The 25,480-nt window shown below is 51.4% G+C and overlaps 9 protein-coding genes across 9 annotated transcripts; 2 read left to right on the forward strand and 7 right to left on the reverse strand.

The window, feature by feature from the left end:
* Positions 1 to 690: 690 nt before the first annotated feature.
* Positions 691 to 2,084, reverse strand: C7974DRAFT_426782 (uncharacterized protein). The gene is made up of 2 exons (XM_046144532.1): positions 2,001 to 2,084; positions 691 to 1,951 (listed from the first exon to the last, which is right to left on the reverse strand). The coding sequence occupies exons 1-2, from the start codon at positions 2,016 to 2,018 to the stop codon at positions 809 to 811; spliced, it is 1,161 nt and encodes a 386-aa protein (XP_045993781.1). The 5' UTR covers positions 2,019 to 2,084; the 3' UTR covers positions 691 to 808.
* Positions 2,085 to 4,908: 2,824 nt separating this feature from the next.
* Positions 4,909 to 7,604, reverse strand: C7974DRAFT_341191 (signal peptide peptidase-domain-containing protein). The gene is made up of 2 exons (XM_046139271.1): positions 6,177 to 7,604; positions 4,909 to 6,127 (listed from the first exon to the last, which is right to left on the reverse strand). The coding sequence occupies exons 1-2, from the start codon at positions 7,103 to 7,105 to the stop codon at positions 5,215 to 5,217; spliced, it is 1,842 nt and encodes a 613-aa protein (XP_045993782.1). The 5' UTR covers positions 7,106 to 7,604; the 3' UTR covers positions 4,909 to 5,214.
* Positions 7,605 to 7,940: 336 nt separating this feature from the next.
* On the reverse strand, positions 7,941 to 9,853 carry C7974DRAFT_31070 (uncharacterized protein). The gene has a single exon (XM_046138283.1). The coding sequence runs from the start codon at positions 9,474 to 9,476 to the stop codon at positions 8,250 to 8,252; it is 1,227 nt and encodes a 408-aa protein (XP_045993783.1). The 5' UTR covers positions 9,477 to 9,853; the 3' UTR covers positions 7,941 to 8,249.
* Positions 9,854 to 12,934: 3,081 nt separating this feature from the next.
* Positions 12,935 to 14,224, reverse strand: C7974DRAFT_317816 (uncharacterized protein; the record flags this gene model as incomplete). Its single annotated transcript, XM_046138620.1, has 2 exons — positions 12,935 to 13,786; positions 13,898 to 14,224. 2 exons carry the CDS (start codon positions 14,222 to 14,224, stop codon positions 12,935 to 12,937), a joined length of 1,179 nt encoding a protein of 392 aa, XP_045993784.1.
* A 658-nt stretch (positions 14,225 to 14,882) lies between these two features.
* On the reverse strand, positions 14,883 to 15,945 carry C7974DRAFT_31173 (uncharacterized protein). Its single transcript, XM_046138317.1, has 2 exons — positions 15,188 to 15,945; positions 14,883 to 15,129 (listed from the first exon to the last, which is right to left on the reverse strand). Exons 1-2 carry the CDS (start codon positions 15,642 to 15,644, stop codon positions 15,026 to 15,028), a joined length of 561 nt encoding a protein of 186 aa, XP_045993785.1. The 5' UTR covers positions 15,645 to 15,945; the 3' UTR covers positions 14,883 to 15,025.
* Positions 15,880 to 16,901, reverse strand: C7974DRAFT_31206 (uncharacterized protein). The gene is made up of 4 exons (XM_046138338.1): positions 16,880 to 16,901; positions 16,718 to 16,824; positions 16,261 to 16,660; positions 15,880 to 16,206 (listed from the first exon to the last, which is right to left on the reverse strand). The coding sequence occupies exons 3-4, from the start codon at positions 16,652 to 16,654 to the stop codon at positions 16,115 to 16,117; spliced, it is 486 nt and encodes a 161-aa protein (XP_045993786.1). The 5' UTR covers positions 16,655 to 16,660; positions 16,718 to 16,824; positions 16,880 to 16,901; the 3' UTR covers positions 15,880 to 16,114.
* C7974DRAFT_440742 (uncharacterized protein) lies at positions 16,819 to 18,108 on the forward strand (the record flags this gene model as incomplete). The annotated part of the gene is made up of 2 exons (XM_046145341.1): positions 16,819 to 17,203; positions 17,324 to 18,108. Exons 1-2 carry the CDS (start codon positions 16,984 to 16,986, stop codon positions 18,106 to 18,108), a joined length of 1,005 nt encoding a protein of 334 aa, XP_045993787.1. The 5' UTR covers positions 16,819 to 16,983.
* A 715-nt stretch (positions 18,109 to 18,823) lies between these two features.
* C7974DRAFT_378697 (glycoside hydrolase superfamily) lies at positions 18,824 to 20,000 on the reverse strand (the record flags this gene model as incomplete). The annotated part of the gene is made up of 2 exons (XM_046140420.1): positions 18,824 to 19,815; positions 19,868 to 20,000. The coding sequence occupies 2 exons, from the start codon at positions 19,998 to 20,000 to the stop codon at positions 18,824 to 18,826; spliced, it is 1,125 nt and encodes a 374-aa protein (XP_045993788.1).
* A 1,525-nt stretch (positions 20,001 to 21,525) lies between these two features.
* On the forward strand, positions 21,526 to 25,049 carry C7974DRAFT_31234 (uncharacterized protein). The gene is made up of 3 exons (XM_046138362.1): positions 21,526 to 21,597; positions 21,715 to 24,111; positions 24,166 to 25,049. The coding sequence occupies exons 2-3, from the start codon at positions 21,775 to 21,777 to the stop codon at positions 24,835 to 24,837; spliced, it is 3,009 nt and encodes a 1,002-aa protein (XP_045993789.1). The 5' UTR covers positions 21,526 to 21,597; positions 21,715 to 21,774; the 3' UTR covers positions 24,838 to 25,049.
* Positions 25,050 to 25,480: the final 431 nt, after the last annotated feature.

Consider the following 25,480-nt stretch of genomic DNA (forward strand, 5'->3'; position numbering starts at 1 on the left):
ATGATACTTCGTTTCAGTACTAACGTCAATATTAGAGTTGATGCTGACGTGACTTTGGCTTTTGAAGTGGCTAACAGAGTTCACGTTAAATGTTACCAAGATAGAGATGGGACCTATCATTCTCCTTTCTTGGGTTGTTGTGGCTCCAGTCCTCCCCTTCATATGGGATTCTTCTACGTAAGGATTTGAGCCTCTGAGAATGCTGGAATGCTTGCGCACGTGACTATTGTAGTTCTTGGGTCATTAAACACCAATAGTACAGAGCAGTAGTTCTACTCAGAACCGCTAAGAGGTCCTGGATATGCTCTTTGCTAGAACTGTTGAAAAAGTAGGAATTGAATGACGCCAATCCAAGCGGCACAAACCAGGGAGATCTTTATTTTGAGCAGGTGCATAGTGGCGAGTGCTCCGCTTGCTTTGTGAGAAATACCCAATCGCTCGAGAATATACCAGTCAAACTACTCTCTCCTCTCGCAGTCCATCTCCAGTCATAGATTATGTGCGCTGTGCCTGTTGCTTTCAGGATCTTAGTAGATTGTAAATCAGGCTGTGTACATTTACAACACGTATAACACTGTGTACAATGACTACTTAGTACACGTTCCCTATCCATAGCTACATATTCAATCTGGGGAGGTAGTGATACTGTCAGTTATCATTCTAGCTATACTGAGTGAGCATCTTGTAGTCATTGTAAGCTACCTGTCGAAAGTACACTAAGACTCGTGAGGCAAAGAGCTGATTACAAGTTTTCTCAACTTTTCTCACACTAGAATTCCTCTCACGACTGCTCCCTCACAGAGCAAGTCTAACCTGAAAGCGGATCAAACGGATGTCTTGGCGTGCAGAACCATTTGTAGCTTTCTCCAGCGTAGATATCTTCCCCTTGTTTAAAGTACGCGACGACACAAGTTCCGGGTGGTTTAGAGTCTATTTCCAGTGAACAAACCTCGCCACTGGATACAACAAGGCGGCAGTAAAGACCATCAGGAATTGTTCTTTCAGCAGCCACATTGCCACTCCGAAATTGAGGCTTTGGTGTACTCTGATCAGTAGACGGTGGGGCGAAACTTCGGCAGTTGTTGGGAGATACGTTGCTGAAAGTCTGGTTTACTTCACCGCACACTTCGTCGGAGTACAGTGTAACTCTAGCCGATGGAGGAGTGTAGCAGACCCACTGGTAGCTGCGTCCTTGTTTCTGAGCAGATGGACCTCTACCGCCGAGATTGGTCAGGCAGGATTTTGTTCCCTTGACATCATACTTGCTTTCTTTTTCACAGCCAGGATTTTCATACACTTCCCAATAGCAGACGACGTTTTCGGGGATTGCTTCATTGGGTGTCATGAGAGAGCTGTTGAACGTTCCAAATCCAGCCTTTTCACCGTCAAAGTCTTGGCATGTGTTTGCAGGAATTGTTCCAGCGTCAAACTTGCCGTTTACTATGACTTCCCCCTCTTCTCCTGTGGCCTCGCTACATTCGCTACGTTCGAATAAAGTGGCGGTGGCGGACGGGTACAGGCTCGGTTCAGGCGTCTCAGGATCCTCCTGACAATCCCATTTGTAGCTCCTGCTAGGGGAAAGGAGATTTTCTAAACAGCCGATGGTGGTGCCGCGTGGGTTCTCGTTCACGCAGCCCTGTTGCGTGTATGCAATCAACTTGCAGGTTTGGCCTGGAGGAAAAGAGCCGGGCCTAACTTCAGATAGATAGCTCCAACCCGGGGAGTCGAGACATTGATTTGGGTATATATTGGCTACGGTCTTATCGAAAGGGACTAGACACAACAGTTTCTTGCGGTATGTAATCTCAACTGACGGAGGGGTATCCTGGCGGGTCGAAATTCGCGCTTCGTCGATGTCACGCGAGATAATATCGAACGCTGCGTTGACAGGACCGGTGGCAGCGCCGAGCGTAGATTGAAGCATCGAGACAGAGCTCAGTAGGTAGATCAACTTACTTAGAGTCAGCGCTACGATTTTTGACTTATTTGTACTAACTAACCTTCTTCGAGGGCTTCATGATGGCAAGATTCGTGCTATCAACTGGAGTGTCTTTCGGGAATGATTAGGTAGATGGTTGCGATGGATCTGATTGTATGATTTACTCATGTGGGAAGAGCAAAGCTCTTATGTAGAATTTCGATATACCTACACAAAACATATCTGTTCTAACTGGCGTCTCTTAAATGTGACGTGGTGGCGCATCGTGTCAAGACATCGACAACGCGATTTCGAATCGCATTGGTACTGTACAAAGAATTCATGGTCAGCAGCACCATATTCTGCCTGACTTGGGACTTTCTAAAGACCACGAGTCTTAGATCCAGAGGACAATGGCTATGTGCGCTGTCCGGAGTCGTTCGGTGATGGCGTTTTTGTTGTTTTGTTTCAGCCTCACCATCATCCCGGTTCACAAAGACCCTATCAGATGAGTAAGATAGGTTGTGTTTGACTTCCAAATTCAGAATCGTGATCTGTTCGGTCATATTAGTCTGCTGCTGTGTCGCTTCCATACCAGACTGTGGCCGTGAACTGCGTCAGTAGATGGTCTCAGTGGGGTGTCTTGACAAGATTTGAGATAATTGAGAGGCCTTTTCCCTATGAACGGATAGGCTGAGATGACGACATGTCGAGAACTAGGCGGACGTCATACGTCTACGATTTCAGACTAGTACAATCGCTTCCACAGCTACACCAGCAGCCTGCAGTGATTCTGGTAAAACGAGAAGTCTATGTGGAGCCCTGTCATAGCTTTCGACTTTGATACCTGCCTCTCATGGAAGTACCTGTTGTTCGATCGAGCAATAGCCCCGTGAATCCGTCAATCAATGTAACATAGTTTGTATCTTGACCCAAGACCTTGTATCGGAGAGGGTTAGTAGGCTGATAGACGGCCTCTCCGTTCAAGATACCTTGGAAGTAGCACGCGCCAACTACCAAATACTTGAGCCGGACAACGACATTCACTAGAGCTTCGACAGGTCGCAAGACTATCGGTTTGTGACAGCCGAGGATAATGCTGACAATATTCCCTGGTTGTGTACCGGCAGTTGCAATGCCGATGTAGTCGCAGCTCGTCTTGACAAAGTACGCGCTGTGTAGCATGGTCACGATGATTGTGTCGTACCTCATGAGTATCATTAGCCTTGAATTGAACAGTTCCTCCCCGCCTTCTTCGCCTTTGTCTCCCCACCAAATGGCTTCGAGCCATCTGTTGCACAAATTTAGATCCGGCTGGGCAGTTGTGGTGAACATCGTGTCTGATAGAAAATTTCCGCTAGCATCCGGCAGTAAGCTTCAGTTATGCTCTGTCCAGTTCTGGGTAGGTTGGTAGACTTCTCCTGGGACGGTCTGATAGACAGCAAGAATTGTCTAAGCTGCGCCCATTGGGGAACCGGGGAATCCATTGAATATTCTCGGACTGTCGAGACTTTGCCCACAACTAAATTGGGAGCAAATTATTGATCATTACAGAACATCGGACAGGCTGAGATGAACCCGCAAGCGCTCCAAGAATAGGTCGGGCCCATGGGAGAATTGATAGGAGCTGACCAGTCGGGATACCAGGATGGAATGTCGAGAGACCTGCTGGAGAGCTCACAGCATCGTAGTAAGTCAAGACTTAGATGATTCATGGCCTTACGTCGAACCTAGTCTTTGTAAATTTCCCCTACTGCACATTAGTAGTCCGACTTCATCTGCAGACTCAAGTCCTGACTACTCAGAAGTCCCAGATAAGTATAGATCAATCTTGTGGATCATGACAACTCAGTTCGCGGACGCGATGACGAATGGTGATAATAGACACCTTGGCCCTCCAAGGCGTAAGCCTGCTGTTTCTCAGCTTAACACCTCGAACCAAAACTCGTGTCCAGTCACTGCGTAAGATAGGTGCCAGTGATTCATTGTCTATCGGCTTAGACGAAAGATTTGACACACTTGACCAGATAACACGCTCCGCGTAGGTCGATCGCCCGTACTGTAACACAATATCTTTTGCCAGTTGCACTTCTTGCTGGATCCAAACTCTCCCAAAGTAGGGACGGTTCAAGAGATTGTAAACGATACGAATTCGTTCGCGCTGCTATGGTATCAGCTTTGCAAGATATTCTCAGCCATCGGGATCGTTACCGACAGGCTACGTTTCAAAGGTGTACCAATCGACGATCCGCACCTGCTGAGAGATATTCTCTAGCAAATCCAAAGCCTCGTCGCTATCGTCTTTCTCTTCCTCTAACCAGACCAAAACTCGAGTGGTAGAGATGTATATCTTGTGCATTATGGAGACCTGCGAGGATCGCTCGACGCTCTTGCCCTAGTCAATACGCAAAGCATCGACCCACAACCTGCGCGAGACACTTGTCTGTCTCAAGCACCTCAGCGCTACACTCAGGTTACGTGTAACTTGAGCAATGCCTTGCGTGCGAGTCTTCTGAACCCCACACACATACGGGAGCGCCTCTTATCCGAGCTGTAGGTCATATAACAATGTTAAAACCTGGTGGCCTCTCGTGTTCGAGAGGGGTACGAAAGCATATGGCTAAGAGATGGATTACTAACATCCAGCGAGCACGTCTCAAACACCACATTAATATCGTAATGGAACTCGCCAGGCTGTATAACTGCAATCCGAATCTCACGACTGGGATCAGCACGCGCGGAACACTTGTACTCCGTCATCGTGATGGGGATCTGCGTTGCTCCTAGATGATCTGTGCCGCACGCGCGCTACAGCTACAGAGTTGACGAGTTGTTTGCTGTATCCGGAAGGTTTAGCCAATTTGGTTCAGCCATGGGCAATGTCGAAAGTAAGAAGGGAGGGCAAACAGGGCAGGCACGCGGTTTGAACCCACCTTGCCTTAAAAGGCTAAAGCGAGTGTTACAAGATCATACATGTGGCTGACGAGAGACGTATTTCATTCGTAAGACTGCGCGATCAAATCAGACCCAGCGAGATGAGACTGATTAGAATCATGTGGGAAGCGAATATATGGCAAATGTTTGATGAGGAGCCATGGATGTGATGGTCGTCTCGAGCATTTGTACATAAATCCATGCATGTCAAAGAATGGCACTTCAGTACATACTACAGAGAGCATGGGAACTTCAATGGTACCATACGTACCAGTATTTATGACGGAAAGTACGCCAGAAATGCATTAAACGCCGTCGCTATGCAGCACATGCAAAGTAACAAGTTCCACGCCGTTCTGGGCTCACCGCAACTTCTGCCTCTTTCCTGCCGGCTCAGCACTTACATTCACAGCTGTACTCTGACCAAATTTGGTGCCCTTTGCTTCCGTGGTGGCCCCGCCAGCTGTAGAAGGACGAGCATGCTTTTTGTTTGCCTTGCTCTTTTCCACTGTCGATGGCGCCTCAATGACGAAAGAAAAGACCTCGCGCTCTGGTCTGCTGCGCCTGCTTCGGCGTCGATGGGTGACCTCGATATCACCCTCACTGTCTCCAGAAGCAGTCATCGCAGCTTTGCTTTCCGACCGAGTGACACGCTTCTTCTCCTCAGTACTGATATTGTTGGTGGTAGTGTCATCCTTCCCAGACTCGCCAGACTTTTCTTCTTCGTCAATAGCTTCTGTGTAGTTCCACATCAAGCTCAATTCGCCTCTAGCCACTGCAGTAAGCCAGAGGCTACCCAGAACGCCGGGAACAAGATAAAGAAGCGCAGGCTGAGCGTGGTCCCAGATCATCATGACGCCCAGTGTAGCAAGCAAACCGAGCACATACCCTGCCAAACCAGCCTTGAAGTAAGTTTTGGGGAACGTGAAAGGCGCTTCAGGCCTCTTGTCATCTTTTACCCAAAGCGGTTGTCCAATCAAGGAGTGAGTCCAGAAATGATCGCTCCAGCGTCCGGCGAGTGGAAAGTACTCTGCCTTTTGGGTGATCTCAGATTCTGCTGCTAACGTTGCGGATGTGTGTCTCTGGCGTCGAAGATAAAATAGGTACAAATCGAAGCGAAGTGCAAGGCCAATGACGATACCTGGTAAGACCACATCACCCAGGCCGAGCATGGCGTGAGACGGAGCTGAGTTGGGATGGTTCGGGTCGCCAGGACGAGGGAACATGAGCTTGATGGGGACGTCAAGGGACTTAGCTACGGTCACCATCATAGGTCTGTAGCCTTGTCAGTAAAGTGGCGCGGGACGTCTTGGTGCACACGTACGTGTAAAAGACGAAGTAGATGTCGTAGAAGAACAGCGCTCCGAGAATGAGACTTCCTGTGGCGAACGTAGTTGGGCTCATGAGCTGTAGTGCGCCGTAGGAGAAGCCAAATCCAAGGAGATTGGTAAGGTACCACGGCTTGTCCACAAAGTTAAAGTATGCCACAACACACAGTCCGGTCAGTGCACCCACGATATCGTGCGCTCCAACTTTAAATTTGGCAGCGAGTGCGCGGTATAAATACAGCTTCAATGACCACTTGTTTGCTGGCATGGCCCGATCGTTCCATACAACCTTTCGCAGACTGTCATTCAAAGGCGTCCTTGCCAAGAAACCGGGTAGAGGTGTGCTGAGCACCTTCTTGCCCTTGGTATCGCCCGCAACTGGTACAGCCTTCTCTTCTTTGCTGTTGATATGGTACAATGTGCCATTAATGACATGTCGTCGTGGGAAGATGATCGAGTGGCCGATATCCAGAACGTCCGTGACGAGCTTTGAGACGGAGAAGACGCCGAAGATGGCGAAGTAAGCATTGAGGATTCTGTTCAACAGCTTCGGATCGTTCATCCATTTCAGGAGGAAGTACAGCCCCGAAAGTGCGATGCCTGCGAAGAGTGGCATGAGAAGGGCGTCTTTGGGGGATAACCCCTCCATGTTATGCTGCTCCTCTTCCTCTTCGTCATCATCGCTCGATTCGGCATCGTCATCAGTATCCGATCCCTTGCGAAGCAGGGCTTTACGATCCTTCTTCTTCGAGGGTTTCGCGGCGGTGGATGGGCGGGAGAGCGAGGCGTGCGCGCCGGTATAGATAGGGAAGAGGGCGGAGGCGATCAGATGCAGATAGGTTGGCAGCATGGGCCGCGCCTCTGCAAACTCATAAGCAAGGCGTTCGAAGATTTGGGCGACGAGTGTTGGCTCAGCGTCCGCCATGATGGCAGAAGTAGGCGGTGCGGCCTGGTGTAAAGATCTGTGAGGGGTAGAGTACTGTTCGTAGAAGACAGCGTGTGAAACGCTAATGAAGGTGACTTCGACCTTTGTATGGTGGCGGTGCAGTGGTTCGCGAACAAACTTGGAGTGAAAGTCAGGTCGCGATTCGCGATGCGCAAAGCAGTGCTTCAGCAGCTGTCAGAGAACACGGTGTCCTGTATTGCGATCCACACGCGTTTAGTTCGATGGAAACAAAGCGAAGGTAGTTTTGCCACACAACAAATGCACCATGAGGGGAAGAGCAAAAGCGTGCGCCTGCAATGCTGTTGGATCTCGCAAACGCGGTTGCTAAACAAATGTGAGTTGCGGGGTTGCAAACAGATCAAACATGACGTAGCCTCGCTTAGCTGTACCCTTGTTTGCATTGTTGGTTTCTTCCCGCACCGTTCACGATCTGCGCTGCAGGGTCAAAGGATCTGCACGCAAGGCTGTGATCGCCACAACAAAACACGGGCCAAAATTAAGGTGGCTTTTTGTTCTGCATTTCTCGAGGACGATCGTTATGTCGGAAGCGTTTGACCTTGTCTATCCATCCGTCATAGACGCGAGTGTCAGGGGAATCACGAAAATTCTCTTGACGATGAGCACCGAGTTAGAAGATGTGGTTGGAGACGCAAGGTGACATGCGTGTATGTTTGCATTGCTTAGAGATAGTTGGTATGTATGTGTGTGCCATGAGTGTGCTACCGGAACCTAGCGCTGCTAGCCAACTTTGCTATCTGCATCGCCAGCTTCCTCCCTTTGCTGATGGTGGGAGCAGTCTGCTATTGCCCAGATGAGAAGAAAAACGTGTGCGTCGTACACTCGTTGTGTATGGATATCTGAACGGCAACGAAAGAAGAAACGGACAGCGAAGCCCTACAACAGTAATCTAGATGTACCACAGGCTGGAAGTAATTACAAGTTCGTAGTTTAGCCGTTGCGCCGGCTAAGTGAGACAAAGAAAAAGATCGTAGGATCGCAAGTGGCAAGACCGGCTATACCACGCGACGTCGACCTGGATATATTGTAGAACATGATGCAAATGCTAATCACAGTTGAAAAGATCCCATATAATGCAGTTGAAGGAGCGTTACTGGAGTGCGAGTCAGACCGGTGTAGAGACTCGGCTGACTGGTACGACCAAGTCACGCAGCATGTCAAATGACATGCCATCGACGTGCACTCTGTGTTGTGACTCAATGAACACATCGTGAACATTCGATAGTGCGGCGCCTTCAAAAGGTGAGATCGCAGTCATTCTCTTCCCTTTTGGTGGTGTGACTGCCGCAACAATCCTGTCCTTCATATCAGGCGGAAACAGGTTGGAACGAGGGCGCTTGTATTCGAAGTAGGACGCTGTCGACGCGGTGGACGATGAGATCGATGGCTCCGAGGAAGAGGTCAACTGCGGCCGCGACGAGTGTGATGATGGGTAGTAGTCGGCGTCGTCATCGTGAGGTGGAGAATAAGGCTCAGTCGGTGAGCACATTAACAGTGGTGGATTGGGAAATTGAAATCCCCTTGCGGTGTGACTCTCCTCGGAGGGTGTGGACGAGAACAGAAAGGAGTCATTCGATCCGGCATAATAACCCAGGATTGAAGTTGTACTACCATTGCTAGTGACCTTGGAGATGGCGTTTTGAGTGTATAGGTCAATATCAGGTAGTGCGGGCACCTCGTCATCCTCTGAGTCGTCTGTAGAGCTCCATGCAGAGAACGCACTCTGCAACGGTGGTCTGACAGGCGGGATGCTGATGACTCTTGGGGCTTCTGTTGGTTTCCGTGCCCCTTTGTTCGGCGACTGTGGGGGAGTGCGCAACTGAAAAGTCAAGTCCGGACAAGAGCGAGGCGATGTCTGATCAAGGGATGATGTGTAGGTCGGAATTGATCTGAGCTGGGCCTTTATGAAGTTTGCCAGATTCGCAGAGTAGTCTCCCAATGGGCTTGGAAGGCCGTTAGTGGTCACCAGGCCATCCCTAGTCGGTGCGACTATTGTGGATGTGCTCTTGTCAGTGCAGTCAGAGGGATACCGTGAATGATTGACCATGGTTGTTTGTGGTTTTGATGATTCATGATCCTGGTACGAGCTATCGAGATATTTCAGATGGTTCCGGGGGTCGAAAGTAGTGGCGTTCTGTTCATTGAGCAGCCTGATTTGACGGCCGCGTTTCCGGTTACGAACTGCAGCCTTGCCTTCGGCCATCATCATTCTTGCTTCTGTGGTCGAGCACCCCAATGCCTCAACGAAGGGGACGGAATTGCTCCTTTGTCTGTTGGTGCTGGGTCTCGGGCTCCTGTCCCTTGAGCACGGTGATGAGTGTCGATATTCCATCGTCTGGGTTTTTTGTGTTGTGCAATGGTCCGAGTTAGGCGTGTAAGCCAAACGTCATCACTTCCAGGACCTGCGACTGTTTTATGCACGTCTACAGTCTTACTGATTTCGAGAGAGTGACTTGACCGTCTGGAGGTCGATGTATTCCAGGTAGTGAATGAGAGGATAGAAGGTGTAGAGGCTGTGAGCGGAGGAGGCGGAGAGCAAGTTGCTTATGGCTACAAATTCAGTCGGTGCAGGCGGATCAGGCTGATATGAGTGGGCCTGCCCTTTTACAAAGCGAAAAATAGAGCGGCACCACGAGCCGATAAGTTCCTTTGGCTGTGCACATGACGTTTACGAGAAGCATGGGCAAGTCTTGCACGGCCTTGGAAAGGCGCGAAAGCAGGAACGAACGTATCCACCCCTGAATAGCGTGAGCCCCACCTTGCTGGAAGCCGCTAGTCTTCACCCAGCGTTTCGCCCGCCAACCAATCAACAGCAGCAAGCCACATACCACTCTCGTCCGCCGTACCCGCTAGGCAGTAACGTTGTGGCAATTCCTGATCGATCCCTGCCGGTGCTGCGCTATTGAACAGGTCGCTTGATGGCAGAACACGGAGACCCTAGACAACGCCGGTTGCTGTCAGTGTGGCAGCAAGACTCGTGTCCAGTCGTGTTTGCGATCTCTCTCAATGTCGCACTGTCGCAGCAAGCGAGGCCTCTGCTGTTAGGTGATCAGCACGATCGCCGTTATCCTTGCCTTTCTTCGCGTGTCTGCGTTTCTTTGGGGCCTGATCAGCCCTGTCACAAACTTGAGGCCCGTCGTCCGCCTGAAAACCCTCTTTCCTGACTGGACCGTCTCCCGTCACAGCTAAGATTGAAATGAATCGATCAGCGCTTGTCCACGTAGACGGGGCTTCTCTCCGCGGGCACGCGCAAGGCCGCACAAGACACGTCCCTCGACAAGATCCTACGATTGCGCGCCGATGAGCGTATTGTGGGACTGTCAACAGGCAAAGCGCGCTGCGGCAACTGAGTACCAGCAGCCGCTGTGGGAGCTTTGGTGTTTGTTGCCCTGCCAAACTGATACAAATAGGTGACACAATTGTGTACTCGCAATGCACACTTCAAAAAAAGGCATCGGTCCGACGGCATGGCACCGGCACCGAGACTGAGGCACAGCGACGCCAGATCCAGTAAAAACCGTTACGATTCGACCAAGCGCCAGCTGAACTCTAAAAGCTCGCTGCGTGGCCTTGGCACCAGAATGCGTTAGCTGCCGCAAACCTGGGAGCCGGACTCAACACCATGGCTTGGTCGTCTCTTGAGCAATAGACTCTGAGACAACTTCGCCTCAGCACTTGCTCAGCACTTGCGTGTACTTCAGAATGAGACCGACCTCCAACCTTGTCGTAAGCCCACACAAACTTTCGTTTCCATGGCGCCGGTTGTGCTGCGGGCTTTCTCGGCCCAAAATGGTCGGTTTCAAGGTCGGCCGTGCAGCGAGCCGAGCAGTTGGATACCGTTCGGGTGTCTGGATGTGCATGACAGCTGGCTCATGACTGCAACTGCCAGACGGACGAACTGACGCAGAACAATTCCATGCGTGACATCACCGAAACCGGCAGATAAGGCCAAACCCGAAACACCCCGCAAACGACCGCAGCCAACGCGCGGTTCGGCCGTCGACAAGCTCAATATATGTTCACCGAAACACAGGTACTGGCTGTCAAACCTTGTCGATCATCTGCCCAAAGGCGCAGCAACGCTGATGAAGATCGTACGTGTTCAGGCAGCGACTTCTTGCGTTACAATCATCTCCACGTGTTTCACTAGGCTCAAAGGTAGGCCCTACTTACGGCCGCCTTCAAGGGGAACCTCAATCGAGTCCCCCTTCACCTACCTCGCCCCTAACTTCTTTAGTCTATTTTGGGTTTGTATCTACCTCGTTGTCCATTCCATCACACAAGTAACTGTTTCATTGTACCTAGGTATCCCATCGGAACTGCAGTCTACCTACCCATAGAGTTAATGTCCAGGGGAGAAACCGTCGCCGGTATCACGCTTCTTGCTGTTGTGCTAGCTTTATCTCTCGTAAGTCGACTTGCAGCAAAGAAAATTAAAAGCTTATCGTGGTCACTAGATGACACACTATTGGTTCTTGCTTTGGCAAGTACTGAACACTATCAGTGGTGGGGAGAACTCCGATGTGAAAGCTAGATCTTTCTCTACATTGTTGTGATAACGTCCAGTGTCTGTGAATCATGTTCTACTATCAGGACCCAACTCTCCTAACACTGCGAAGGTGTAGCAACCGGACAACTTAGTCCACAGACACGAATGACAACTCTTGTTGAAACGCAAAGGACTCTCTTCGTAAGGGGTCAATCATTTTTCAAGTCGCGTGTCTGACGCTCGCAGATCCCATGGTTCTTTCGGAGTTCAGGGGCTGTCGAACTTGCCCTGAACAGATCTGCTGTCTTGATTTTCTTCATCCGCACCTGTATACCAAGATGTTCCCATGGCTGAGACGGACTGGTACTTATCCAAACATGACATGTATTCTACTACAAAGACGTTTTGTTGACACCTTACACAGCATATCTCTGCATCACGCTCTCAACAACATCGGCTATCGTAATCGCTGCCGGCCCTTGCATCACAACTAGGCGCTGCCGGTACAAGACCAGCATCACTGTCTCAAGGTTGCGCCTCTCTTGATAACAATGTCTGCCACCGGGGTTGGCTTGGACATCATCACCTAGATCACACCTCACTAGGGTTTGTGGCTGACAAGCTCGGTATCACTGCCATCTTCGCCGTTGGAATACTGTTCCGTACCTCCTTCAGTGGTCTTTTAGTCTCTCACCAACAATTCGCATGACGATCGTTGTAGGCGCTTTTCGGATCACCGCCATTGCAGACGTTTCCTTAAATGGAGGTCCGATCTATGGCGTAGGTACTTCGATGTTCTGGTCTCTTGCACATATGAGCACAGGTATCGTTGTTGCTTGTCTGCCCTACATCCGTCCAATGTTCGACATGATCATGTCGAAGATGATGACTCGCAACAACACTCACAACAACACACATCACAGTACGATCTGTAGCAGATCGCAGACAGCAATGCCCACCTCAATTGCCGTCACGACAGAGATCGAGGTAGGTGTCGTCCCACCATTCCTACCTCATTCGGCGTCCTCACTTGAGGGACATCAAAGATCTTAGGCTCTCGAATCCGAAGTGGTGCAGCCGTAGCCTGTACCTCAGCAGCGTGTGATCTTGGGCGAGAAAGGATCCCCCCGGCTGGTGAGCTATCGCTGCCAACACATCTGTGGGGTTGTTTGCATGACGCTTTTTTGCTTTTTGCTGGTTCGGCCAACCACATTCATTTTTGTCCTGATGAGCCGAGAACAACATGGCTTTCGACATTCTAGTATCGATAGTTTCATTCGAGCATGGAGTCACGTTTTTTATCACCCCTCGGCGACCACATGGCTCGACCAGCCTGCTGCCACTAAGCTTGATGTCTGCTTGCCCCTCAAGCTCACTACTTCTTCAAATTCCTGCTGGAAGTCACACGACCTGCCCAACCCCAGCTGACCCTGCTCTCCACATCCAGCAGCAAAGACGGCATGTTCTCCGACCTCATTTCTCGCCGCAACCAAGACATGGCCAAACCCTACAGCAACATCATAAGCAGATGCGGCCTTCCCATCAATATATATATTGAGACACTTGATGTCTTCGTCTTGCACGCTGTCAGCCCAGATCACATTTCCCATGTTGTCTTTGATGTCAGTGCTGTAGTCCGATCTATGCAGCACGCCCAGTTCTCCTACTGTACCAGGGCTTGCCTGGCCCCACAGGAACAGCTCGCCATCTTCACTAACAGCTGCCGTGATGTAGCCGCCTGACGCTATCTTTATGATGCGTGTTTCGGAGAGATATGGCACCGGCTCGAAATTTGATGTTCCAGTATAGGGGCGGCCCAGACAGGTAGGGTAGCGTGGGTCTGTAGTACGTGTATGCACTCTGCCGCCTTGGTCTAAAGCCGTTGCGGTCGTTGCATTTACGACCAGTTGAATCGGCGCGAATTGGGCAGCGCACTCAATAGGTGTTTCTGCGGCGCAGTAATCTCTGAGGCCTTGGAGGTCTCGGACACAGCTTATCGTTCGGGTCCGGGGCATTGCTAACGCCGAAACCTTGCAACACTCAAGACCTCCTTTCCCCGAGGACACGATGGCATCCGGCTCAGGTTCCTCCTCACCAGGTTCTGTGACCAATTTTGGATTGCAGACTAGAAGGAGCGAACTGTCGCTGCACATCTTTATTTCGCCGAGCGAGTGGAACGGCCAACGCAGCATTGTCCACGTGTTTACATCACGATATTTCCCCCCCAACTTGGCTTTCTCGGCTGGTGTGCCATAGGTAGTAACCATGCTATCGGCTACATAGCCTCGCACGCCGTCGTGCATTGCAGCGCCGAAGAAGTGCAGATGCTCTCCTGGTTTCGATGGATATTGTCCCATAACGGCAGGGCTAGAAGCCCTGGATTGGAGGTCAAGCTGCTGGGCGGGGTTCAGACTTGTTCCGAGATAGATTATTGAGCGCGTTCTGTCGCGGTTGAGTGTCGTATATATGAGGTCGCACCATGATGACCACAGGATCTTGATCTTGGTGTTTGTAATGACAGGCACTGGCGCAGCGGCATTCACCGTTGGGTCCGCTGGGTCGACGCCAAATCTGTAGAGAGTCTGTGGCATACTGAGTTTATGCTACCAAGCCTAGGCCTCAACTTCACGATGCCGAGCGTGATACCTAAACAACACCAACTTCCTCTTCCAGCCACAAAAATAGAATCTGACAGTCCGTCTGTGGCGGTGCGTAATGTCGCTTAGATGTGAAGATGCGCAACCCGTGCGCCTGCCTGACTCGGCGCTAGGCAAGGATTCAGGTAGCTCAGCCATCTCCGCAGACACGTCAACACCGTCAAAGATCTACACTCTGACATCTCTTAACATCACTCTCGACTTCTTTGTTCCGCCGTGGAATGCAAGGATTCTCCATCCCTCTGAAACAAGGCCAGTACTTCTGGAAACGCGTGCACTCCGCCTTTTCGTCGATCGCGCATGCGCATTACTATGATGTCACGGTTTCGATACGAGACAGGGATGATATCGATAGCATCTCGTCTTGCTTCTCCATCCCAAATCCCGGTTGCTATGATCGGAGCTGGGTTACTGACAAGGAACACGAAAGATCTGTACAAACTGTGTAGACGCTTATTGATTCGATGAATCCTTCGAGATCTTTTGCATTGTTGCAGAGTATTGGCGGCTCGGAAAGCTCCCCATTTGTCGGCACATTGTGTAAAAGGCAGGTTGTGTGACAATAGAACCTGGAGTAAAATTCCCAACCGGCTCCTAACTTCCGAGGATATCTGACCACGGCTTCAGATTCTCAGCTTGACTCGATGTTTGTCCGTGTCTCCGATTCGCCTTCCGCGCGCATCGTCACACGATGTACTGTGTAATTGCAGCCCTAAACGCAGCGCCGGGAGGCGGTCAATGCCGCAGCCACACCATGCCCAAGCGCTGGAAAAAAGAAAACAGAGACCCCTTGGGTACCAATCCGCCATAAGATGACTGCCACCAGGATGCAAAGGAGCCTATTTCGACGTCGTTAGCTTCGTACACGCTCAGGCTTATCAGGCTCGGTATACGTACCCTCTAAAGGACCGAGCTCCGCAAAGCCCAACGCTTCAATTACCCAAGGTGCGATGACGGTGAGGACGCCGAGCGCGATGATCGTGCACATGACCGGATGCTGGATGACGAAGCCCTCAATCTCGTTTGCAACGTTCCATGCTTGTTGGTAGGCATCGCGAATCACCGGCCCAAGTTTGTCGTGCGCGCCTTGCAGCGCAATTCCCAACATCTCCAACACCCTCTCCGCCAAGTATTCTTTCCACCCATACGGACCGACTATAGAATTGAGTTCGTCCTTGAGTGCAGCGCCTGCCTTTTCAGCGCGGAGCAGGGCGTTGACGACTTTATTCGCGACTTCGTCGAGCGGGCGGATATGAAGACTGCGCACGAGCGCTTGCTTCTCGTCTGGGCGGGGCTTGTCCTCGGCCGCAACGCCTGTGATACAGTCGATAAGTGCAGTGATCAGGAATGACATTTTGCAGTGGTTAAAAGAAATTGTAGTGCTCTCTCTGCAGGCGAAACGAGATATCTAGAAGACACAACCTTAGCGCCGTGGCTTTACTGCGCCGCAATGTAGAGTGAAGGCAAGCAAGAGCAAACGCCCACGACGAATCATTTCTCAGACGCTGCACTTAACGAAGTCTCAGGATTTTGGGGGTTCTAGGCAGTAACCTAAATTCACCTTTTACAGCTCTGCCGCCTCAGCTTTTGGTTTCCGACCATTCCGTACCTACGTCGCGCATGTCTATATTCAGATCATCCCGACCATATACACACACGCCATGCTTCTGCCCAAAGTGTACGGATGGACTTGCTAGTTCCCCGCCTCCTTGCACGTCGCATCTTGCCGTTCGCTCGTATCATATTACCCACAACGGAATTGTTGAGAAGTATCTGCATCATCAATCATTTCCTGAAAGACAATGATATATGGCACCAAGTCACTTAAGTCATGCCCAGACGCTGCAGGTATGCAAAGAGCGACTTTTCTGACACGGAACCACCGTACATCGATTGCCATTTTGCTGCAAACGAAGCTGTATCCTCAAAGTTAGCAACTATCTATAACTAGACGGTTCAAGTTTGCTCACCTGGTGCCGGACCCTTTAGCATGAAGCCCAACAGATGGGCAAGCTGCGGGGCCAAGAGGTACAACACGCCAAGCGCAATGATTGTACAAAATACGGGGTGATCGCTCGTGAAACCTTCAATGGCCTCCGCGGCGGCAAGAGCCTTCTCATAGGCTTCTCGAAATGAAGGGCCAGCCTTCTCGTATACATTGTGAAGGATCGGTGCCAACTTCTCCAGCAGGAGCTTGGCAGATTCCGTCGTCGCTATGGCTAAGATAGCTTTCTGTCCTGTGGCCGATACTGCAACGTTTGAGAGCCCAAGAACCAATATAGTCGCAAGTATTGAGTCTGCAACGACTCGATCTGAAGCCACGCCGCTGATATGATCGAGAATAGCCTGAACACGTGCAGCCATCTTGAAGTAAGGACGAGAATTCGTTATTGTCGCAAGGCAGATGAGGTGCTGATAAGGGTGTGGTAAGCGCCGGTGGCTTGACTACGCCTCACGATGAGGTGAGAGCGGCCCGTACCGAGCGGCCTGCAACATGCCCATGTACGCGATCTGAATGAGAGCTGAGGAGGAAAGTTGATCGATACAGCTGCATTGTGAGGATAGTACTGACGAATCCGCTCTAGTGATCAAATCCGCTACCACACTGAAGATGAACAATGTTGGCTGCATAGTTTGTCCCTCTAGAAAATACATTCATTACTAGAAACTTCTCCATTCCGCGCACCTCCTATATGAGAACGCACAGTCAACTACCTGCAAGGTCGCTCACAATACAGGAGTTGAAGTTCAACATGCCCAAAGAGCACGAGCGTCCTGAGATGTTTGCACCTAGCGAGACGCGGCGACCTCGTAGCGAATCAGCCAACGAGCAGCCGTTGACACGACATCTGGCAGTCCCTCGGAAAGAGTCCCGTCGTGGTGCTCTTGGCCGATATCACCATGATCTACATCGTAAGTACTCGGCTGACCTACAGGCGCAAGTTCCGTATCAAGCGTCCGCATCAGCAGCTGCGCAGCTACCAGCACCTCTGCTTAAAGTACCGCTCAATGATGTCTATCTGACTAATACAGTCCAGCAGTCCCAAGGCCGACAGCTGACAACCTCACAGCAGTCTCGAAATGCCAGGACGAATAGGCGGACAAGCCAAATCGTGAATGGTGTAGTGTACACAGGTTCGGTTGCACCGACATCTATTACCACTTCGTCCCAAAGCACCTCTGGAGATAGTACACGAGACCGGGATGCTAATGATGGACTCCCATCCCTTCTGGGTTGTGAGCCCATCAACCCAGATTCCCAGTATTTGCCTCGCCAACCAAACGTATCGCACCCGCAATCTTCATCTGCGGCGCGTCCACAGATTCAGGTTTCACCGCCTACACTCGCACCACGACGATACCAGCCCACTGATCGCTCACGACCGAACACTTTGTCGCACTACTACCCTGTTTCTGGTCCGCCATATGCACTTGACAGTGCCCCAGGTGCAACTCCCTGGGCCATGCAACTCAACCACCAGACCACAACGCCTCATCGTGACCCTCATTATACCACGCAGATCCCGCCTCCGCCAGTCGAGCTTCCAGTCGTCGAGCGACCCCTAGAGCTAGAAGCCGGCGCCGACGGAATCCCGCCCCTCGAACTAGAGGCCGGAGCCGACGGCGTCCAGCAGTACGAACTCCCCGCTGAGATAGCAGAGTCTCCAGTAGAGATACCGGTGCTTGAAGAACAGAAGCCGGCGGCGCCGGTGTATGAGTTCTTCACGGGAGCGCGGACTTGGGAGTTTGAGGATCTGAGTGAGGTGTATGGGAAGTTGCTTGAGGAAGAGACTGCGGCTCGTTGCCGTTATGATTGAAATGTCTAACGAGGATGAACGCTTCAATGGGGGTGAATGATTTTACGAGGATGGATGCTTTTACGAGGATGGATGCTTTTACGAGGATGGATGCTTTTACGAGGATGAATGTTTTCACGAGAATGAATGAAGTAACGAAGATAAATGCTCTGATGAGAATGAATGCGAAGATCAACGTTAGCTGTGCGCAGAGGCAAAACGAGACGGAGATTCTTCTCATGCATTGTCCATCTTAGTTGAAGATGAAGATTTTCAACACCAAGGACGTTGGCTCTATCCAGCGGTATATGTAAGTGTGAGATAACGATCAACGAAATATTTGAAACGATTTTGCAACTCTCCTTTTGAACATTTTGCAGGCGTGATGTTTGTGAACAATGTTTATGCTATCGCTGTGGACTTAATTTCACTAGGGGTCAAAGACACAGTGGTACATGTGGAGAGCGCGAAGGAAACAAGAAGCTGCAAATCAAGCACGAAGAGAACGATAGCCTTCGAAGTGAAACGCCAGCAGTTCGTATGGATGGATGGATGCAGAGAAGTACTACGTGGTGTATGGGTCCTTATTGCTTCAGTGTAGTGTGCACATAACATATATATCACAGTGACACTTAACACTTCGTAGATCAAGCATACAGTCATCTTGGTGACCAGAAGGTTAATTGTTCTTGGTCGTATCGCGACCCTTTGTATTGGATTCCTAATGAAAGGTATTCTAACCGATGTTCTTAACATGGTTCGTGACCAGACATGTCCAGTCCGCACTTCCGTAGTAGATGGTATGCCCATCGTTGTGCGTCAGCGCACCCGTGCTGGGAATCTTGTCGCCCAGCTGCCAGAACAGATCACCCGCAGACCCGGCATCCTTGAGTCCCAGACTCGTGCTCTGCCACTTGCTCTCAACCGGGCAGTGGTCCGCCTCTTTGTCCACACCGTACTCCTCGAGCAAGCACGGCTTGTTGGCCTTCTTGCACGCGGCGGCGTGCGCGGTGATCCACGCATTGCCCCAATCGTTCGTCACGCCCCAGGATCCGGGGTACAGGTGAATGGTGCCGAAGCTGATGTTAGGCAGGGCCAGGTTGGCGGCGAAGTCGAGGCCCTCGCCGAACTGGTAGGGGTACGAGCCGTCGCCGGAAAGACCAAAGCCCTCGTCGCCGATGGCGATCATGTGGTCGGTGTCGAGCGAGCGGACGTAGTTAGACGAGCTACGGATCCAGTTTGTGAGGACGGAGGTTGCACAGCCGTTGCAGCGCGGCTCGTTAGCGAGTTCCCAGGCGAAGACGGCGGTCGAGGTGCGGTAGCGGGATACGACGGCTTTGACGTAGGCTTGGTACATGGTTTGACACTTGGTAGACTGGTACCATTGGGCGTTGCTGCTGACACCGCAAGCAGAGAAGTAGGCTGCCATGCCGCCGTAGTCGGTCCAGTTGTTTACGAAGTTAATGATGAGTTTCACGCCGCTCTTCTCGGCAGCCTTGACGACGGCGTCGAGGCGCTGCAGGCCATTGGCGCCAGTGTTAATGGTAGCTGTAGAACCAGAGAAGGACTGGAAATAGACCTGACCAGAGCCGGGGATAGATGTGACGTCGTTGAAACCCCAGATACGCAGAATCTTCAGTCCGGATGAGGCAAAATTACTCATGATAGTGTTGACGTCGTTATCGTTTGTGAGGAAGGGGATCCAGTAGCTGTTTGAACCAGCATAGTCTAGTTGATCATAATCAGTTATCGAATCTGTAAGCGTTGCACTTCAACTTACACTTCGTGACACCGTCGATGTTGAATTTGAGATCATTCGTCTTCGAGTACGACGCGCGTGGAGAGACATCATTCTTCGCAGCTGGTAGCGCGGCCACCGCAGCTACGAAGGAGAGGATCGTGGCAAGCTTCATAGTTGTGCGAAGTCGGTCGTTGCAGTGATGCTTCTCCAGAAAGGGGTTTCGCAAGACTTTTATACACAATTAAATGTAATGAGCTCCAAGTCGCACATGAACTTGTCGGAGAAAGCCCTCCGTTTCGAAACAGATTTAACCATGGCTGTGGGCAGATGACAGGACTCCAATGGTGGGGTTAGTATAGTCCATGCACTTTGGTGTTGTCGATCACAGCTTCCAGCACTGTACAACAAGCACATCTAGAAAGCAAATTGAGAGAATCGCTATAGACTTTTCAGCAAGTTACCTAAATGGGTATTGTTGTTGACGGAGGAGAGACGTCCGGGCTGAGATGGACCAAGCGGCCATTGCAAGGCGAATTGCAATCATGTCATGAGGTTCTAAGTAGATTAAACAAGCGTGGTCGTGTCCAGGATTATTTATCAGCGAAGCGCCAAAAGTCGGGGTGCAGCGGATCGCACAATGTCGGACACTTTTGTTCGAAACAGGAGACCCGGACGTTCTCCCCGTTTCGCTCGGACGCACTTGTTCATACTTGCAATTGTCGTGCCTGTCACTTTGGCTCGAGCTGAACGGAGGTGGTGCTCGGTCCGTCACACGTGACATGATTGAGGACGCTGCTTTTACAAAAGACTGGAGGACCAGTCACTGATAACTTTCCCCAAAACCTGTGTTCGTCCATTGGCAGTTGAACACAGGTCTTGCTTTCTTCGCAGCTTGCAGGTGGTGAATGACAGATCATGTGATCAGGAGAGAGGCGGTAGTGCTGGAGTTCAACAAAAATAGAGGTCAGCGCAGCTGGTATTCGTCATATTCAAAGATAGTACAATCTTTCCATACAACGAGTCTGCATTCCATGCTGTGTCAGTGTCATAGGCGTGCTTACCAAGAAGAGCAAGGAGTCTCATTCTGCCGAAGGCAGCAAGTCCGTTGCACAACGAAGCAAGCGCAGCGTCCGTGGCTGCTATACAAAGTGCTGCCGCGACTCTGCTGCTCGGGATCCATCTCGTTGCCCTTCCACAACAGTGCGTGACAAGGCTACACTGGCATTCTGTCACCCCACCTCAAAATGCGCCCGTTTCAGCTATGCACGCCCCAACACCATGTCCACGCGTCCATACAGCAATGTGACAAATGACGCTCATATGCGCGCCGTCTCACACGGCCACCAAATGTTTGCCAATACCTCCAAGGCTGCATGCGCCGCAATCCGTGGCACGAGCGTCGCGCTGTTCCTGGTGCTCTCCATCCATTTCGCGAAGAGCAGTGCGCAGAGATGCAAACAAGAGATCATCTCCTGTTGGCAATTCCGCACCGTGCTACAGGTGCTCTGACAGGCAGCTGAGTTCAGCGCACGAACATGTGCTTCAGTGCGTCATTGGGGGCTGACAACAGCCACGCCTTAGCCGACAAGCGCTGTGGCAGCTAGCTCCAGCACTTCCTCGATGCGGCACAGGGCTGAGGTCCAGCCATGGGGCGCATAGCCTGAGGCAGCCCACCGCGCACAGCACGACATGTCGGGCATACTTCACTGCAGCTTCTCTCTCACTTGTGTCTCCGTCAGTCCTGATTCTGATGACGCTGCAGCTCCGCTGTAAGATACAGGCCGTTTGTCGCACAGTACGGGTTACCCCGGTTTGATACCGACCCTAACCTTGTCGAACTGACAACTCCAATTCGACCAAAACAAAAGACGGCTGAAACCTCTCAGGCCACTGCAAGGGCAGCAGCGGGACCCCGACAACCCTGCTCGTAAAGTTCCGCGGCAGCCATGGCGGAACGCCGTCGCGAAGCTCCCAGCAACCCCAACAGCGCCGACTCAACACCTGCACTGCCCGCGCTGGGCTTCGAAAACAGCTCTCCCTCATTCGGCATCTCCTACGATCATTCGCCTTCTGCCTCACCGTACGCGCGCACCGGATACTCACGAGTGGGCAACGATGCGACCGACCGGCATGCCCCATCCACAATTGCGGAGGAAGCTGAAGGAGACATCGCCGGCACCTTTCAGGGCCAAGCGAGCGGCGGACTGGGTATAGCAGCACCTGGCGACTCTCCCACTCTGGGCAGTAAAACAGCAATACCACCCCACCTCCGCAAATCAGGAAGCGCTGCTGCCCTATGGAGCCCGGGCGTTACAGTGTCTCCGCCAGACACGAGTGACCCTTTCCTGGGTAGATTTCCTCACGACTCAGCAGAGGCTACACCTGATCTGGCTCGCGAGCGCTTCAGTCCGTATACAGGAACCTACGAGGAGTTTCAACGCACCGTACCAGAATACACGCGGGCCCGTGCCAGCACCGCCGATTTTCAGCAGTATCTCCACGCGTCAGACACTCAACCATTGCGCGGCGCGCCCTCCATTAAGTCGGCATTCGAGAATAATGCTTTTCATCCAGGCCACGAGTGTCAGACACGCAGAGATTTCTATCATTCCCGATTCTCTTGGCTGAATGGCACGATCATATTCATATGCATACTTTCCACGGTATTGTCGGGGATTTACCTGGGTCTGGCGTTAAGTGCTCCTCGATATGGACGCTACATCAGCACGAGTGCTGGAGCCAAGATGCGACCTGCCACTGCAATCCTCTGGACTTCGATTATTGCAAAGGTGATCGAGCTCTCCTTTGTCACAGGATTCGTGTCCTTTCTTGGACAAGTGCTGAGTAGGAGAGCATTCAGCCGGAGTGGAGGTGTGACCCTTTCGGAACTGAGTATGTGGCGATGGGTTGTTCAACCCGGCACCCTTATCACACATTGGGAGACTGCCAAGTACGCTGGTCTGTCCTTCCTGGGCATGTTGAGTCTGCTGAGCGCGATTCTGGCTACGCTGTATGCGCCTGCGGCAACCGCTTTAGTCCAGCCGATGCTGAGAGATGGAAACCTAGAAACAAGGCTTTTGGCTGGAAGCGTCAAGACTGACTTTGCGAACATTCTATACATCCAGAAAATGTGTCAGTCTCCGATCACCACGGACCCAGAGTACTCAGGGACAACTTGTACACAGATCGAACATGCTGGCCAGGGGTTCTATAATTATCACAAGTACCTTGCTGACTGGACACACGAGGCCAACACCGGTAATAGCTCCTCTGATCAGAAGAAACGCCCGCTAGGATTTGGGCTTTTGTACGAGAATACTACAGTCACCGCAGACTGGATCGACATCATCAACACCACCGAGGTATCCAAACAATACAAGCGCGCCATTAACAACGTTTCCCTTGCTATGCCTCACGCTGGCGTATTTGCAGCAGCACGCGACCAGGGGAATGGGATACTCCAGCCAGAAGAGCTAGATTCGGAAGGCACCTACACACTTGAGGCTTCTGTCCCGTCACCAGTTATGAAAGTCTTATGTGTAAACATGAACAAGGCTGAGCTTGCGCCTCTGGTCTACACCGAATGGCCGAACGACGAGATCGTCAATGCCACAAGTTGGCAGAAAACAAATCTGATGGCCAACGCAACTACTACCAACAAGACAGTCGTGGACGATATCTTTGGCTGGACGAAACTAGACAATGTGACGATGCTCGATTACCCTCCTGTCTTCGCCAAATTCCCAAGACACTTTAACACTATTCTCAACCACACAAGCTATGCTTGGGGTCGATCTGCCATTTATGTGATGGGCCAAGGAGGAGATGGTATATCGGGCCCTAACATGACTGACGTCTATTCAGTTTGCAAGATCGATGTCGACATCACGCCATATTGTAGCACCCGGTACGAGGCAGGTGGTTCCGGTGGAAAATTGAAAGCGATTTGTGGAGATCCGATAGATGATACCGTTGGCAAAATGGCGTACATCAACAGCCAGACGAATGCTACAGTGAGGCGAGGTCTCGCTAACTGGCGAGACGTTGGTACCGATTGGTCGAACAGTCTATCGCTCGGTACTGGCCTCAGTGACGGCGAAGCCAGCAACTCACGACTACTTATGCAGCTACAGCTGGTGCCGGAGGGTGGTAGGGATGCCGATCCGGACAACCTAAACGTCGACCTCAATCCATTGCTTCCAAGTATGAGCGAAGCTCTTGCAGTTCTATCGGGGTGCACGTTGCTTAAGAGCTTCATCGATGCGCCTTTCGTCCCTTTCTGGGTACGTCAACCATACAAATATCGTTCAGCTATGACTACTTGCTGACGTTATTAGAACTACACCAAGCCCATGCTTAGTGACCCGCAAACGCAGTACTTCAATGCAACGATTAGAGCACAGCAGTACGCTTCTGGTGGAGTGGACAACCCTTCTAAAGCCTGGATGATCATTCTCTTTCTGGTGTTCATTATGAACATATTCGTTCTCGTCTATTTCATGATGCATCGCGGTCTCGTTACCGACTTTTCCGAACCACCCAATCTCTTTGCGTTGGCTGTCAACAGTCCACCCAGTCAAGCTCTTGCAGGGAGTTGTGGCGGAGGGCCTGAGGGCAAACAATACATGGTCAACTGGTTCGTTAATCACGAGGGCGAGCACCTGTATATGGAGCCAGGCGAAAAGACGGCTCTTCTTGCAGGACACGAGCACTCGCACTCGCACGCCCACAATCATGGTCACGGTACTGCACATCAAACGGACCCACAACGAACCGGGTTCTTCTCGGGGATCACAGCCGCGTTTGGTGGTATGCGGTTACCTTTCAGCTCTAAGACCAAGGCTCCTACAAAGGTCAGCCAGCCTGCTGGTACTGAGCGACTCCGGCCTCTGAGTGCCGTGGAGAGCGTGCACTCTAGACTTGCGCCCTCGGAGTATGAGATGGAGGACGGCGAGACGAGGACAGAACGACAATATGCAAAATTGTCGAAACGGAGGAGCAGGCTCTGAGACCTGAAAGACAAATGAATCGGACTTATTGCGAAACCACCCTTTTTGGTGTGCCATTGAGCTTTTGCATGTCTCGTCTACGAGGGATTTCGAGATCGTTGCCTCAAGGCCTTTTCCGCGAACTCTTCGCGCATTGCTTCACTGTCCTTGGCGCACCGAGACACCCTGCCGTAGCTCAACTCGATGAAACCCTTAAAAACCGCAGGATCCTAGTTAGGGAGTTCGAGAGCTGTCTGCACCTGGAACGCAGTCCACCAGCAACCCTGCCATGACCTCAGCGAACAGAGTCGACGTGGTCTTGCTACAGTCGCTTAAGATTAGAGGCTACTTGGTTCCGGTTTCGTCGAAGGTGGCAGCGCGAAGATGTGGTCTCGCACATCTGCGCATTCGGATGCATAGAAGTTAGCCACTCATAGCGAGGTGATGGATCCACAGGTATGCTGGCTAGCAACTCGATCTCATTCGATTCCCGGATCAAAGTCTCCACACACGCTTCGCCAGAGCCCAGCCACACATACACAAGCCCAGCCTTCGTGTAGATCCCGCCTTTGTAGTCATCTGTCGACTTCGTTCGTGTTCATCTTCCTGGTTAATACCGATAGCGTTGATCCACAGCAGTCCCGCGTGCCCGTCGCCCCGCATC

The sequence above is a fragment of the Boeremia exigua genome (assembly GCF_020726555.1).
Source record: "Boeremia exigua strain MPI-SDFR-AT-0100 chromosome Unknown C7974scaffold_10, whole genome shotgun sequence".
Lineage (NCBI taxonomy): Eukaryota > Fungi > Ascomycota > Dothideomycetes > Pleosporales > Didymellaceae > Boeremia > Boeremia exigua.